The following is a 17,449-nucleotide window of genomic DNA, read 5'->3' on the forward strand; positions in this document are numbered from 1 at the left end:
TACTGCATCCTGTGTTAGCTATTTTGGATAAGATTTACTCTAAAGTTCCAAATGACACAAAACTCCACCTTGATTTGAATGTTTATATATATATATATATATATATATATATATATATATATATATATATAAAATCTTCTTAAGGTAGCTGCTACATACCAGACTTGAAAATGATTGGGAGAGTGACTGATAAGAACTGCAGAATGATTCTCTTTGGGGATGGAGTCTGTGCCACTTTGGAGAATCTCAGTTGCTGCCTGCTGTTGCTGTGTGTGTGCTACATCAGTTGAGCAGGCTGGGCTAAAGTGTGCAGGATGGCACACATAGAAAGGTATTTTGGGCTGTTTTCTGAGAAGCAGTGGGTGTTCTGCTTTGTTTGAGAAGTAAACTTTTTATGAAGGTTGTAGCATATGTTCTGGGAGGGACAAGGTCATATATATACAGAGCCATGAGCACACCTGTGATCAAGTGCCAGCTCAGTCAGTTTAACAGGACTAGCATCCAGGGACCTTGGGACCCTGTCCTGCCCCAAAGATAGCTTCCTTTCTGGCCTTGCATCCCACAGAGTTCTGTACCAGGTCCAGTATTGGAGCAAACAAGAAAAAAAAATTATTTGGTATACCTTTAAAAGAAGTAACATAGTTTGAGGTCACATGAAAGACATTTTTTTTTTCCTCCACCAAATCAGGGAGAAATGCTTTCTTTATAACCTCCTTGGAGGATAGAACTGTTAATAATTACTTTGGCAAATTACTGGTTGCCAAGGCAAATTTGAATTTGGCAAGCAGACTTTTTTTTTTCTTCCCCCCACAGGGAGAGAATACTGAAGGGTTTTTTTGTTTTGTTTCAGGTTGACTCTAAAAGGTTAATTTCAGAGACTTCATTCACTGGGTGGCAGCAGCCAAAAGAGATTCCAGACATTTCCAGGCAGTTTAGAAGAGGTTAAGGCCGAATTTCTTTTTTCTGATTGGGTCTGTTTGTTGAAAATAGTAAACAGTGTGTGGCAGAGTGGCTTCCCCTCCCTGTCTCTTTCTCCCTCTTCTTTAAGTGAATTTGAGCTCCTCTTTGATTTGTTTACAAAGGAATTGTTTTCTTGAGGTTTGATCTGGGCGTGGTTAGAGCCCTGGGTGTTTCTTTTGAGTGGCTAAAAGGAATGTGTCCTTTTGATGTACCTTAGAATTAAAAAAAACTTGCAGAGATGGCAGACAGACTATCCATCAAGCTGCCCCTTTCCTCTGCCTTCCCCCCAGGCCCCTCTTTTAAGGGAGACCAGCTCTGACTTAGTATTAACAGAGACCCCGACCTGTAGGAGAGACTTCCTGACCAGGGTTGGGGGAGAGCCAGCAGGCACTGATGTCAGGCCTGAACTATGTGGCAGGCAGGGCCAACCAGCCCACAGAGAAGGGGCTCCTGAGGGAACAAGGGCCTTGGGACTCTGCTTCCCTGCTGATGTCTTAAGCATCAATCTGAGTCAGTCCTGGGACAACAGTCTTCTGCCAGCTTCTTTTGTAATTAAGTTCAGATATGGTATTTGCTCTTAGAGCTCAGGACCTCATTTTCTCCAAAAAGCATGCCGAAAATTACACACATCCCTGCTGCAGAAGGAGGCAGCTTTTAATTTAAAAGCTAACATTCTAATGAGAACGGAAGCCAAGATCCTTGGAGCCTTTAATATGAGCCAGGCAATGTTCAAGCTATTTCAGGGGGTCCTCACCTCACCCCTGTGAAAGAAGCATCTGCATCACTGTAAGAAGCAGAGCTGTGCCAGGGGGAGCCATTTGTCCCAAGGCAATACCAGCTAGTAGTTAGCAAGTTCTGTATTTGAACTTCTGTGGGAACCTGAACTCTACCACCACCCCCCACCACTTAAAAAAAAAAAAAAAAAAAAAAAACTAACCCTTCTGCTACTGTCATGTTTTTATTTATTTGAATTTTTTTCACTACTGGGGATTGAGCCAGGAGCACTCTGCCACTGAGCTCCTTCCCTGTGCCTTTTTATGATTGTTTTTATTTTATTTTGAGACAAGATCTTGCCTAGTTGCCCAGGCTGGCCTTGAACTAGCAATATTCCTGCCTCAGCTAGTAGTTCTGGTGTTGCCACTGTGCCAGGCTGTGCTTATGTTTTCCCATCAGAAGTTAAAGGAAATTGTAATAGTAGGCTGACCTTTTGTTGAGGCAGAGAGCTTCCTAAAGCTCTCTGTTGAGGTGTGGGTGTGATCTCTGGGAGCCTTGCATGTTTGTTTATTTGTTTCTTGGTTTCTTGGTTTTGTTGGTTTGAGATGGGTTCTTGCTATGTTGCCCAGGCTGGCCTCAAACTCCTGGACGCCAATGATTCTGCTGCCTCAGCCTCCTGAGAAGCTGGGAATACAGGCACACACCACCACAAGCAGCCTGATGTGGTGTTTTTTAACATTTGCATGAAAGCAGGCATTGGAAACATCATTCTCTTTTGGAAAGTATAGTTAAATGTGGGGATTAGAGCAAAGGTCAACCTAAGAAATTCCTCGTGGGGAGGGAAGGATGTGACCCTAATTATTAGAAAACTACTTCCCTTAGATGACATGCAAATTACTAGATTAAGAACTCTGACCAGAATGTGGAGTTGGCTCAATCTGTGTTTTACATCTTCCTAAATGAAGGGCTCACTAGTTTACTATGCACTTGTTAATGCAATGACACATTTGAGAATCACAGCTCAAGGTTGGTATATTTCTCTAGAGAGTGTTCAAAGGCCAAGACGTGTAGAGTTATGTGCAGAGGTGATGCCCTGAGTGTGCACTCACCCCAGGTCTCCTTGTATCTGTTGTACACTCATTCCTACCACATCTTACTTCCTGGGGGTAGCACCAGATAATCTTCACTTTGAATGCCATCTCTAGAATCTCAAGCCTCAAATTTGTTCTGAACAGGTGTCTACTAATGTTCACAAGAATGCCAGCTGGGTTTCTCTGCTTTAAAAGGAATCTAGTCCTGTCATCCTTTCACATAACTTCTGGAGGACACAGCTCCATACTAGGAGACAAGAATTTTAAAGTCTTGATTTACAGAGCATCCATCCTGAAGTCAAGGTTGTATGAGGAGGCATTTCAATGGTTTAACCCCTGTAGAGTTAGAGCAGTCATTCATAGGTGAAAAATGACGATTTGGATATGTGCTTATGGATCTCTCTAGTGTGGCGATCACAGTGATCTGTTTTCTTCAGAGGGTGGTTCTTTGGTTGCATAGAGAAAAGCCAGTGGGAGTTGGGAGGATGACAGATAGTTCTCTCACTTTCGTTTTTCCCATGTGCTGATGCCACTATCCTTTCCAGTACTTTCTAGGCAAGTATAAATGATAAACTAGATCAATCTCCAAATTGAAAAACTGCCACTACAAGTGGTACACTGTAAATGGTTGTGTGTTTTCATGGAAATTCTTCATTCTATGTATTTGTAGTACTTCCACCCCAAAGTTCTGCCATTTAGAGATTCTTGGATACATATTAGTTGCCTGACATTAGTCTAGTCATCCTGGTTGAAGAATTAAGTTAATGAGGGTAATACATGGGCTAGTTTCCATAGGAACAAGCACTCCCTGCTTACCAGGGGCACCCGTCAGTTTTCACTTTGGGGGCAGCTATCACAAACTCATCCTTTTAGTATGGTGTATCAAAGAACAAGTCAGTGTTTTAACATAAAGTATACATAGCTCTCAGGCACCACACAAAGCCCTGGGGAGAGTTCCTTCATTGGCAGAGTGAGTTATGCTCATTATTTGTGACCCACGCTATGAAATATATAGATAGGGGTGCCATTACTGGTTACCTCAACATTTGTTTCTCATTATCTGATTTTCACATCATGCCATTCTTGTTTTGGTGTTTCTCAAACACTGGGAGACACATTGGCTAAAAATTTCTGGTAAAGAATTCTCCTTTTGCAAAACTTGTAATATGGAAGCCTTGTTTTAATTTTAATGAAAGAATTTCTATTTCTGATGACATCAATCTTATGAAATCCCTCTGTTTTCAAGTTTTGCTTCAAGAAAAGCAAAATCTCTTCAACCCCCAAAATGTTAGTCATCACAAATTTTCTATTTCATTCAAACTATTCAACCAAAAGAAGGTTTACAACTCTGCAGATGAGAACCTCTGAACATGGGTCACCGACTCTCGGATACTCCACGAGGAATACTCTAGACTATCAACTGGAATAAAAAACAGCCAACTGTTCCCATTCCTAAAAGTTGATAGTGAAAAACAAGGTGATACTTTTTTTTAATTGCTATAAATCAAAATATGTGCTTTCTCCAAAGATCATTTTAATTATTTGAAAAAGCATCCTGAAGCTCAATTTCATATGTCAAAGAGCACATCAATTTACATATTCAAGTGTTGGTTTTGTTTTTTAATAGAAAAAGGGTGCTGAATATGTGGTTACATACCAGAGAATAAAGTATGCATTAAAAAGGAGACTGAGAGCCAGACACAGAGGCACATGCCTGTAGTAGTTTCAGCTACTTGAGAAGCTGAAGCAGGAGGATCACTTGAGCCCAGGAATTTGAGACCAGCCTGGGCAATGTAGTAGTTAGACCCTTCCTCCTCCCTCCAAAAAGTGGGTGGCAATTGATGTGATTCTCTCGTAGGCGCTAAATAGTCACAACTACTATGGTTCAGATCCATTTGTTAAAAAATGAATATTTAAGTCTGGCTTAAGTTCCAATATCTAATGTGATTTGTTTTAAATTTTTTTTAAATTCACAATATGATTTAGGGCCCTGTGTTATTTGCCCTTTTTGTTTGTCTTGTTTTTTGTTTGTTTGTTTATTTGTTTTGTACTGGAAATTGAATCCAGGGGCATTCTACCACTGAATAATATCACCAGCCCTTTTTGCTTTTTATCCTGAGGCAGGGGCTCACTAAGTTGCCCAGGCTGGCTTTAAATTGCAATCCTCCTGCCTAGAGAGATGGCCAAAAAGACTTACTTGTGCCAAACTGAGATTAAAACCTTGAATCTTCTGACTTTTGATCTAGTCCTTGATCCTTGGATAGCAAATGTTCTTGAACAGCTAAAAATGTGTAGAGACATTGGAGAAAGAGGCTTTTTGTAGAAGCCAATATAATTTGGAGAATTAGCTACATAGAAGACCATAACATAAAGTGCCTTCCCCTATAAGGTATAATTTCTTCGATAATTAATATAGGAAGGCATCACATTTAAGTCATTTAACTTATATCAACCAAAAGAAGGTTTACAACTCTGCAGATGAGAACCTCTGAACATGGGTCACCGACTCTCGGATACTCCACAAGGAAGCTGTCAGCTCAGTAATTCACGCAGCCCTTGCTCATGAGGTGGGACCTAGGGAATGGCATCACAAATCTAGTCATGTCTGTGTAGAGTGTTTTCTGACATATCCCAAGAATCTCCCTTCCTCCCAGCAGGAAACATATCAACTAAAAGAAAAATTTATACAGGATTCAAGGAATTGGACCCAAGAGATACCAAAGATGCTGCATTCATTGAATGCAAGAAGCATTAGAATCCTTAGGGCTTTGACACCTTTTTCCCACCGCTTTACTCCTGCCAAAAGACGGTTCCAACTGGGTGTCTCTGTGAAGCACCACCTAGACAGAGCCCTCACTGGCCCATGGGTCTGACCTGTATTCTTGCCTTGCACGCCCAGTCTCTCACACCTCCTACTTCCTCTCAGCATCGTGTCCACTTTGGAGGTTCTCAGTTACTGTCAAGGCCCTGGGTGAGTCAGGGAACTGCCTCATCAGTAGGGTCAAAGAATAAATATAAATGCATACAGTTATCCTTCCACATCTATGTGGCATTAATTGGTTCCAGGACCGCCTTGGATACCAAAATCCACATATGCTTAAATCCCTTATATGAAATGAGGTAGCATTTGCATATAACCTACATATATCCTTCCATTTACTTTAAATGATCTCTACGTTGCTTATAATACCTAACATAATGTAACATTATATAAACAGTTGTTATACTTTATGTTTTTTGTTTGTATTATTTTTATTGTTGTATTGAGCGGTTGGTTGGTTGGTTGTTTTGTTTTGTTTTCTCTTTCCAGATATTTTCAGCTCTCCGTTGTTTGAATCCATGGATATGGAACTCATGGATTTGAGGGGCAAACTGGACTGTGTTTTTAATAGAACCAAATGAAAGCACTTTTATGTATAGAACCCCCTTTAATCCTCCCATCGCCTCATTTATTATTTTCATTTTTATAGAAAACAAAAGTTCAGCGAAGTTAAGCCAAAATGAAAATGGGACTGGCACCATCCTTTTCTTGCAGTTCTCGTGGGCGGTTGGTTACTGTTGCCTTTCTTGTTTATTTTATAAAGGGAAGGGAGGATTACAGAGGTGACATTTCACCATATGAAAGAGCATCTGGTATCCACAGGATTTATCACTGATGTTGCTCACCTCCACCGTTGGCCAAGGCCACGTTTGCCAGGTTTCTACCCTTTAATATTAAATGTACCCCATACCCTATTCTTTGGAAGCAAGTCATAAAGCATTGTCTGCACTGAATGGATGGGACAGAATTAAGCTCTTGCTCCTGGAGGTTCTACTTAAATCATGTGGGTTTTTTTTTTGGGTGGGGGGGAGTTTGTTTTGCCACTGGGTATTGAACCCAGGGGCACCTTACACCACACTGAGCCACATCCCCAGCCCTTTTTATTTTTAATTTTGAGACAAGGTCTCACTAAATTGTTTAGGGCCTCACTAATTTGCTGATGTTGGTGTCCAAATTGTGAACCTCCTGCCTCACCTCCCTAGCCACTAGGATTACAGACATGTGCCACCACACCTGGCTGGGATTATTTGTAGAGAGATTCATCTCTTCTTCTCCCCTCCCTTGGTTTTAACTGGCCTTTTACTAGAAGGTATTGAAATCAGCCTGACAGATTCCTTACATAAAATACTATATGAATAGATCCTGTGCTTCCATGTAAAGGCCTTCATTGATTCCACCAAAATGAGCAAAAATATAAATGAATCATAACCCCTAATGTTTGTCATCTTTATTTTGACATCAGCTTTGCTGGGCTGGTGGGATCTGCCTTAAAATGATAAAGCACTGTTTCTTATTTATTATTTATGAGCTGAAGTGTGCATTGCTGACAATTTTATAGTAAATCCAGGTTACAGGCCATCCCTGCAGAGCTGCAGGGGACACTGGCTTCCCCACACCTGGGCAATGATGCTGTACATTGAGTTATACATCTGTATCTGCAGGAGCAAGGATAAGAAGCCTCTATCTATCTATTTATTTCATGCTTCCAGGGCTTTAACTTAGAGATATTTTACCACTGAACTATATATCTCCAGCCCTGTTTTAAATTTTATTTGGAGACAGGGTCTTGCTAAGTTGCCCAGGTTGGTCTGAAATTTGCAATCCTACCTCAGCCTCCCAAGTAACTGGGATTATTCAGTGTGTGCCACTGGGACTGAAAAGAAGCATCATTTTCAGTAAGTACCCAAAAGAAGGATTTTCTGGCCAAAATTCAACAAATAGTTTTAGGACATATGCTACATGCCAGGCTTACACTAAGGACTGTGGCTAGTTTGTTAGACCCCTAGATCTGGTTTTCAGAGTACTTCCTATTAAGGAGGAAACTCTGTTTGCTCTGTGTCTTGGTAGAAACCACAAAGTGTGCTGAGGACACAGGGAGTTGGGCGAAGCCCTGTGAAGGATGCAGGGAGGTAGGTCGGCTTCACTGAAATCCACATAAAGACAGGAGCTCAGTCCCAGAAGGAGAGGCATTCTAGGCAGGGAACAGCATATGAAAAGACTCAGAGGCACAGAGGGCCTGTAGTATTGTTTACCTCACCAAGAACATGCAGTCTTTATGGGGATGTGGAGGAAAGAAAAAATGGAGGACAAGGCAGAAGCAAACCCCCAGGAGCTGTCTGAGACCTTAAGGTGGTGGAGAACATTCTAGAAAGATTATCCCAGATAAGGTAAGAGTCAGAACACTTTAATAATCTCTCTATCCTAGGTGCCAACCAATCCAAACAGACACTAGTCATAAACACCTGTCGACCATTGTGGCCAGGTGCCAACCAGTAAAAACAGATGCTAGTCATAAACACCTGCAGACCAGTGTGGCCAGCCAGGGTGCCAGGGCCTGAAGTGGACAGACTGGAGCAGGTGCAGCAATGTGACTTGGGTTTCTCCCTATTGGTAGATCCAGAGCTTCACTAGTGATGAACTGAATCCACCTTCATCCCACACACAGCAAGAAGCTAGGTGTTTTTCCAGCCCCCACCATGCACCCTGTTTTCTCATATGAAATAGGAATGGGTCTCTCTCCCTGTGCTCAAACCCCACTGCTCTGAAGGATGCACAACTTCCCAGCTAATCTGAGGTTCCCAGGATGTTAGGGATAGAATAAGGCTGGGATTTAAAAACAAACAAACAACATCAAAGAAAGAAAAAAAAATACTAGGGGGATCAAGGCAAAGAAAAGTCAGCAGACCAACCTCAGATCCTCATTCTCTGCACCTATGAACGGGAGGAACTGAGAAGAATAACGAAGATATGAGTGCTTGAGAGAGAAAGAGATGATCAGGAAACCAGAGGGCTTTTGATTAAATTATCAAAGTACTTTCTATTTCAAATCTAACCAAACCACAGATAATACTTGGGAAGGGGTAGAGGGAACAACCTGAATTGTTAAACCTGTTGTCTCTTTTCAAAGGCATCCACCCTTTGTTCCCAAAAGGTATCCAGTGACTTTAGCCTGCAGTGTCAGTAGGTACCATCCATGCCAGGTGCTCATGGAGTGGGACCTTACCCAGTTCCTCCCAGAATCTCACTAGGAAGTAGTGAGCCACCCCATTTTACAGATGAGGGAGCTGAGGTTGAGGAAGATCATGTTTTTTCAAGGTCACAAATCAGAAAACTGGCCATTGGATTTTGCATCTAACCTGAGTTCTTATGTAATACCCAGTGGTCCTCAGTTTGAGGAGTTTGTAAAAGAGGACTAACAATGTGCTGTCCTGGCTGGCTGGGTTGCATTTGCTGCTTCTGAGGATGGCACCTTCCATTTCCCTCAGCTTCCAGCTCTACTGAGATGGGATGGAGAAATTTCTCCACTGAAAAGCAGGAGTCTGTGGTAGGTCAGTGGAAGAATTCAGGCTGCCCTGCTGGGTTTGGAGTCCCTGCTCTCATGAGCTGTGTGCACTTGGTCATGTTTCTTCGTATCTCCATGCCTCAATTCTTCACATGTAACAAGATGCTGTGGACACTGCTGTGCTCTGCCCACTGACACTGGCTTGCCAATCTGATGTCCAATGGCTGCACCTGTGACATTTTGCTTGAGGCTTCTAATGCGACCAGAGCCCTTGCAAGGCAATGGGAAGACTGGCACTCCAACCCCTAGGAGCAGACTGTCCTCTAGATGGACAGCTCCAAAGCATGTTCAACACTGTGTCTTGGAGTCCCCAGCAGGACTGAGTTCCAGCCACCCAAGGTGATAGAGAAGTGCACCATATTGGCTGTTCTCCTTCCCCTCTGGAACTTCCTGGGATCAGCTCCAAAAAAAAAAAACCTCTTACATGAAAACCCTTGCCTCGTAATCAGTTTCTGAGAGAACCCAAACCAAGACAAGTAGGGAATGTATGTGTACCCATCTTAGTCAAAGGACTATTTGAATACTTGTGACGTGTTTAATAGTGCTTGGATCATACTAAGCACTCAGTCAACTTTAGTTTTGATCCTCACTCCCATAAAACAGCCAAAAGGAAACATTTTAGCTCATAAAAGAAGCATCGACTCATTTTGCCCTCCTTGAACAGAGGGAAGATAATTATGCCATCCCTTGACTTGCTTGGAGTAAGAACAACCGGGTTTGCACCTCATCTCTGTCATCCTTGGAAAGTCACATGTCCCATCTGCAAAATAAGAATGACAATTCTTCTACTTTGTAGGGCTAAAATGAAGATTAGCAAGGTAACATGCATATTCTTAGACTAGGAACTACACAAATGAATGCCCAATGAATAATAGCAATTATAAATATTTAAATTTGACTTTTCTATACAGAAAGGCAGCAACTAAGGCTCTCATCTTATTATCATATATTCACTTCTATTTCTACTTTAATCTTCTTAAAATAAGAAACAACAAATTATACTATTGTGAATATTTATAATGGACCAATAAAAATATGAGAAAAAATTTTTAAATAAAAAAAAGTTATTAGAATGCTAGAACTAGAATAAATCAAAAGGCCATATGATTGGAGCTCATTTTTTTTCATCGTTAGATAACTTTAAATTATAACCTGTGTGGGTTTTGTTTTGTTTTGTTTTGTGGTGCTGGGGATTGAACCCAGGGCTTCACACATGCTAGGCAAGTGCTCTAACACAAGCTACATCTCTAGCCCAAAACCTGTGCATTCTTAATACAGGTTGAGCATCCCTAATATGAAAATCTAAAATCCGAAATGCTTTGAAATTTGATGCTTTGTGTTATAAGCCCAAAATGTTTTTGAATTTGGATTTTCAGATTAAGGATGCTCAACTGGTAAAGCCTATTCAGATATTCCAAAATCTGTAAAACTCCAAAATCTGAAACACTTCCAATCCCATGCATTTCAGATAAGGGATATTATGTTATAGTATGTATTATATTGTTTAGACTCTGGATGCTGTTAGACTCCCCTGGAGAATATTAATTTTTATTGCTTATTGTTTTTACATTCAATCTAGTTAGGTTCAGACTGACGATCTGTCTTGGGCAGATGCCATGAGCCATGATTCTGATGGCAGTCCAGACTGTTAAGGGTGAGAGGTGAAGAGACTTGGTCTAGGTCACTGAGTAAGAAGGGGCTGGGCTGGCCTGGCTGCTGGGCCTTGTGGCTCCCAGTGCTCTTTCTAAGACAATCTGAACTTCACCTTTGCCCCTCAGATTTTCACTTCCCCCTGGTAGTAGTGGGTGCCCAGACAAAACCAATACATTACTGGGGCTTGTGATGCTTCCTTGTCTGATCTCTGACCCCTGGAATCTATGCTATAGGTCAGAGGGAAGGAAAAAAGACAGTCTTCTGTCTGCTCTTTTGAACAGGGGAGTGAATCAATTCTTGTCTCTCCGTTGCTATAGAAAGTAACATTTAAGACACGGAGAACCTCAGCAGCTGCATGGTCTTTACTTACAGATCATCCTTGAGACCAATCGATAGGAATTTATATAAATGTGCTCAGAAAATGTGTTTCCAGTTTTGGTCACTTAGAAAACTTGTCTCTAGGTTTGTTCCAACTAACTTGGGGCTTTTAAAATTCAAAATGTTATGGTTCAAACAATTCTCTAGTATTTTCTTGTCATTAGAAAATTAGAAGACATTGGCTAGCTTCAAGAAAACATGTCATCTATTTTGTTTTCCCTTAAAAGTTTTGGGGTTGTTTCCAAGTGTTTGTTATGTGTCTCTGATTGTGGTTGAGTACAACTGAGGTAACTTCAAGAACTTTGGAAGTGTATGTCTTGTGGTGGAATCCTGGCTCCTGCCTCTTTTAGGTGCCTGATATCCATCTCTTAGGGTTTTAGTTTCCTCATCTGTAACCTGAGGATATAAGAGTTCTTCCTGCATGGGTTTATTTGAGGATGTGCAGAGCCAGTGTATATAAAGTGCCTAAAATAGTGTCATTGTTCCTAGTTTAAAAGATTTGTTTTAGTTTCTTGGAATTAAAGCAACCAGAGATAATGGAAAACAACAGAGAGTAGTAATTTACAAGAAACATGCTAGGGTATTCTTTCCATTTTTGTTTGAGTTAGTTCTCATTCTGAAAGATCTTCTGTTTCCTGTGTTCCTCAAATCACTTCTTACTATTTCTTTAGGAGCAGAACCTTTGTTTTCTCACTAGAAAGAACAAACTGGGTCACAGGTCTCTCTTTTCATTTGACTTCCCCTAAGCCTTCCTTAAATTTAATAAATATTGGTGGAGGTAATAATAGGAGATGCTTGGAAAAGAATGAAGAGACCAGTTTTATTTTAAAATTGTGATCTTTTAAAAAAATTTACTTTAAGTGTAGCACTGTTACTGAATGGACCTGTTTTGGCCGCCATGCCGCATGCCCAGCACTAAAGCAATGAGATTGGCTGAAGAGAATGTTTATTCATGAATTGGCCAAGGGAGCTACTCCATTTGCTAGTGATGAGGAGATGGAAACCCCAAGTCTCCAATATGCCTCCCTGAGGATTAGATTTAGGGGTATAAAGAAACAGGGTGGTCTAAGTTGTGGGGACAGGTGATTGGAGACAGGGATAAGTGAAATTGTCAGTGGTCTGTGGTCAAAGCTTATGAGTTTTTGCAGGATGGGTGTTCGGAAAATGGCAGCCTTGGTGAGTTCTGATGGTAGAGTATTTGACCCTCAGATGTCAATCCATGGAACACCTGCTCAGGCCAAGTGAAGGGTCACTGGTTTCAACCAGTTTGAGCTAGACAAGGCTACTTGTGAGTTCCTGAAAGATAACTTAATTGTTACCACAGTAACCATACCTCAGTGATATTTTCCATAGTAAAGCTATTAGGTGTCTATTCCATTATTACCTAGTTAAGTGGCTTCTAAAACCCGTGAGAAAAGCAAATAACCAGAAGCAAGTTTTTCCCCTCCATTTCAGTAGTAGCAATTGTTTTTTCATTTTAGGTTTTAAGACAAGGACAAAGATCGGCATCGTTCCCTGACAGCAAGAATGGGCTGACAGTACAAAGGAGCCAACCCATTTGCTAGTAATGAACTCTCTGTTCGTCCCGTCATCCAGGAGTAGCTCAAAGCCTTTCTGAGATGATTCTATTAACACTGGGGCTCAGAGGTGACCAGGCTTACTCTGAAGTTAAAAGGTGCCCTTGGAGTTTAAGGTGAAAATACAGGCTGGTCAGGAGTTGTTCATTGATGTATGCATGTTTATTGAGATTTAATTTGCATCCATAAAGTGCATAAATTGTAAGTACCCAGCTGCACAGATTTTTACACATAAATGTGTACACTCAAGTAATCACCACTCAAATCTAAAAATACAACATCCCCATCACCTCCCAGCAAGTGTCTCTGCACCCCTCCCTATCAGGTTCCTCCCCAAGGGTAACTGTCACCCTTACTTCTGATGCCAGAGGTGAATTTTGCCTGGATTTTAGGTAGATGAAATACTGTAGGAGATATTCTTAGATCTGGCTTCTTTCACACAGTATCCTGTCTATGAACTTCATCATCTGCATCTGGAGCCATAGTGTGTTTTTTTTTCATTGAATAAACATATTCCATTGTCTGAATTCCACTGTATGAATATGTATAATGTATCCATTCTGTCAGGCAGCTCTTGGGGTTATTTCCAATTTGAAGCTATTATGAATAACACTACTGTGAATATTTATGTATATTCCTAATTAATCATCAGCATGACTTTTGCCCTCTCTTCTTGGTGACCTCATGCTAACAAAGATAGGGAGGGGTCGCTGATAATCAGGAATGTAGCTTCCAGAATCTTTGAATGAGAGAGAAAAAACCTGGTGAATGTTTTTTTTTTTTTTTTAATTTATTTTATTTTATTTTTTTAGTTGTAGTTGGATACAAGACCTTTAATTTATTTATTTATTTATTTATTTATTTATTTATTTATTTATTGTGTTGCTGAGGCTGAAACCCAGTGCCTTGCACATGCTAGGCGAGTGTTCTACCTCTGAGCCACAACACCCTGCCCCCCTCCTCCTTCCCCTGTGAATATTTTAGAAGAACCTTGAACTTTAGAATTAAAAGACTATTTACTGGGGCTGGGGCTGTAGCTCAGTGATAGAGCACTTGCCTCGCATGTGTGAGGCACTGGGTTTCAGCCTCAGCAACACATAAAAAATAAATTAATAAACAAATATATTGTGTGTTCACCTACAACTAAAAAAATATTAAAAGAAAAAGATCATTTACTTTGAAAAACAGTGAAAAAAATTTTTTACAATAGTTGTATGGTCTCAAGCAAGCCATTAGATATTTCTGAATCTCAGTTTTCTCATCTGAAAAATGGGTGTAGTATTAGTGTTCTGCAAAAGTGTTGGAGTTGTCACAAGGATTAGATGATAATGAAGTGAAGTATATAGATGGAGCTTACTCATATGAGTACTCAATATTAGTTACTATTACTTTTTTATCATAATGATAACTTACAGTCAAAGATATTAAGAAGTCACACAAACTTATTAACACACAACAACCGATGCAAATCAAGTAGTCTATTTTAATGCCAGGTGTAAAGTGAATACATAGTTCTGCTTTTCTTCTTACTTTATAACTTCATTTGCTTCAAACTTGATTTCTATAGTGATATAAAACTCTATATTTAATCAAAGAGCTCTCTCAATCAAAGATGATATGGAGGTAGAAGGAAAAAAGAAAAACCTGGGCTGGGGAGTCTAATCACTGCATTAACTTCTGGACTCAGTCTTAGCTTTGGGGTATAGGAAAATTGCTTTCAGTATTTGTACATCTGGCAGAGATTTCTCTTTGTTCCTGGACCTTCTAATAATAGGCAATAATTTGGATTCAATATGATCTGATTCAGTGTCAAGAATTCCAAAGACCCAAGAGATAAGCCAACTATTTCCAATCTTATAAGTAAGTGAATCCATTGGCTTTTAAAATAGAATCACATTCAAATGTCGTATTTCAGGAGCAGTCATTGCAATCGAACTCAGGTGACTTTGATGTGATGTAGAAATGTGAAATTAAAAGGCTAGTGTTGGAAAAGCCGGGAGCTTATCATTGTATAAATCACTTTCAGCCTAGATCTCCAGATTTATGGTATTGGCAGTCTTAGACTCTCCAAAGAAGTTACTCTAGTGGATAGCCAGCCACAAAGGAGGGGAAGAATAATACCACCCACACCTAAATATCTTTCCTAACTCTGAAAGAAACACACTTTAAAATTTTCTACTTTTAATTTTGAAATCATTTCAGACTTACAGGAAAGTTGCATAAATAATACAGAGAAATGTCTTGCTTTCCCCCAGATTCCTCAGTTTTGCACTTTGCCCTTGCTTCATCCTCCTCCTTTATCTGTGTACACACACACTTTTTTTCCTGACCATAGAGAGTAAATTTCAGACATTCTGTCCCTTTGCCCTAGATACTTCATTATATATTCCTAAAAACAAGGCCATCTGTCCCATAATTCCAGTACAATTATCAACCCCTAAATTCATATAGAAGCTATGTTCACACTTTTACCTAATCCACAGTCTTTGTTCAGATTTCATCTAATGCTCCACTGATATGATTTATAACAAATAAAGGAAAGAATGTTTTTGCTCCAGAATTCAATTCAAGATGTTATATGTAGTTGAATTTTCTTCCTCAGAAAATATTTTTTAGGAATCTTGAATCTATACTAATCATGAAAATAAAATCCTTCTTTTAAAATAACACATTAGTGTGAAAGTAATTCAAACAAATATATTTGGTTGTACTGATTTTATGCAAGGTATTGTTAGAGAAAACCCTCTCTTCCTGGCTCATGGAAAACAAAAACAAACAAAAAAAACCGTTGCCATGTTAAGTCTGCTGGTGCTACGTGCCATCTGTTGGGTTCTAAGTTAAAACTTATCTACCCTCTAACCAATGTGTGGAATTGCAGATGAGCATTCCCTGAAAGCAGAAGTTGCATTTCTTCTTTCTTTAGACTCTGGTCACAATGGCTGCACTTTCTTTGGCAGATGTGGTGTTGGAAAAAGCCATGCACAAGTGCATCTTGAAGCCCCTGAAGGGTCACGTGGAGACCATGCTGAAGGAGTTCCACATGGCTGATGGCTCATGGAAACAACTCAAGGAGAACCTACAACTTGTGCGGCAGAGGAATCCCCAGGAGTTGGGAGTCTTTGCCCCAACCCCTGATTTGGTGGATGTGGAGAAAATCAAAGTCAAATTCATGACCATGCAGAAGATGTATTCACCAGAAAAGAAAGTCATGCTGCTGTTGAGAGTCTGCAAGCTCATATACACTGTCATGGAGAACAACTCAGGTGAGGATGCTGAAGTCCAGGGATTTGTTGCTTCCTGCCATACCCATGTCAGGATTTCTGATTCCCTATGTCTCCTCCTTTTAGTCTCTTGATTTCACCAAGCAGTTCACAAAAATAAAGTTACTCTGGTACCTATCAAATGAGTCACATGCCAACTAATAGATTTTTACAAATAGCACCAATAAATGTAAGTGGATAAGGGTAATGAGATTTTTGTGTAATGCTGATTTAATTAAAGATTTAGTTCAGGATGGTGGTAATGATTCAGTCGCTGGGGTCTAGTTCCAGATCCTCCCTCTGGGAATGAGTTCACTGAGAGAACTTGTCCATCTTAATCAACCTGCTAAATTGCAGTTTCTGCATCTGGAGTTGGATATGGCCCTTTCTTTCTTTCATAAGGTGGTAGTTGAGACACTGCATTGACCCACATGGAGTGGCAATATTGACAATAATCATCACTATATTTTAGCTAATAAGGGGCCCTGTCAATGATCTATAGCTTGAGTCAGAAACTGAGAGCATTCAGTAACAATGAGGTTTCATTAGAATCATCCTGTTGGCTGGCCCCTTCTTTGATACAAGCTGAAACAATGTAATTGGAATTCACCAAAGACAAGTAGGAAAGTAAGCCCTTGGATTTCCCCCTTGCTATTTTCCACAGATGAAGGAGAAATGAAGATTCATGGGTAGTGACTGAGCCCTGCATTGTTCGAGGTCTTCTGTGAGCCTGTAAATCTGTGGATGATTATCACCATTTTTATTTTATTTTTATATTTTTTTGCAGTACTAGGGATTGAACCTAGGGGTGCTCTTTCACTTAACTATATCCCAGTCCTTTTTATTTTGAGACAGGATCTCCCTAAGTTGTTTATGGCCTCACTAAGTTGCTGAGGTATTGAAAGTAGAATCCTCCTGCCTCAGCCTCCCAAATTGCTGGAATTGCAGGCATGCACCCCCATGCCCAGCAATTACCAACTTTTTTTTTGAAATTGCTTAGTGGAAAAGCAACAGAGAGAAATGCAGGCTCTATTAACCTCTGCTTAAGTAGATATGAATATACATGCACATTGCAAATTGTCGAATTAAGAATCATTACAATCTGAGCTCTTGAGCTGGAAATGATAGTTTGTGAACATTGTCCCTAAAATTTGTAAGTGTATTTCACATACAGGAATAAATTTTCTAGAATTCCTGAGATCATTTCTAAAAGTTGCCCCAATAATCTGCACAGGATTATGTCTTCTGAAGCACTTCATGAATGACGTCTTAGACAGAGTAATTTTTTTATTGTGGGGGCTTGTCTACTTCCTGTAGGAAGTTTAGCAGCATCCTGGATGCTATTTGTAATCTTACCTTCCAATTGTAACAGTGAAAATGTCTCCAAACTATGTCCATCACTCCCTGGGGGGGAGCAAAAGCACCCCCAGTTG

At 40.2% G+C, this 17,449-nt stretch overlaps 1 protein-coding gene across 11 annotated transcripts in view; it reads left to right on the forward strand.

Moving 5' to 3' along the window:
* Nucleotides 1-17,449, forward strand: part of Rin2 (Ras and Rab interactor 2) — a 219,928-nt gene that overhangs the window by 190,963 nt on the left and 11,516 nt on the right. For all 11 annotated transcript variants that reach the window (XM_046434917.2, XM_058576458.1, XM_046434911.2 and 8 more), the window contains one exon: nt 15,714-16,019. In XM_046434917.2, the coding sequence (XP_046290873.1) occupies nt 15,714-16,019 (306 nt within the window). The remainder of the gene's footprint in view (nt 1-15,713; nt 16,020-17,449) is intronic.

This window comes from Marmota monax, unplaced genomic scaffold (genome assembly GCF_021218885.2).
Source record: "Marmota monax isolate L192 unplaced genomic scaffold, Marmota_monax_Labrador192_F-V1.1 WCK01_AAM20220418_F8-fsc00005, whole genome shotgun sequence".
Classification (NCBI taxonomy): domain Eukaryota; kingdom Metazoa; phylum Chordata; class Mammalia; order Rodentia; family Sciuridae; genus Marmota; species Marmota monax.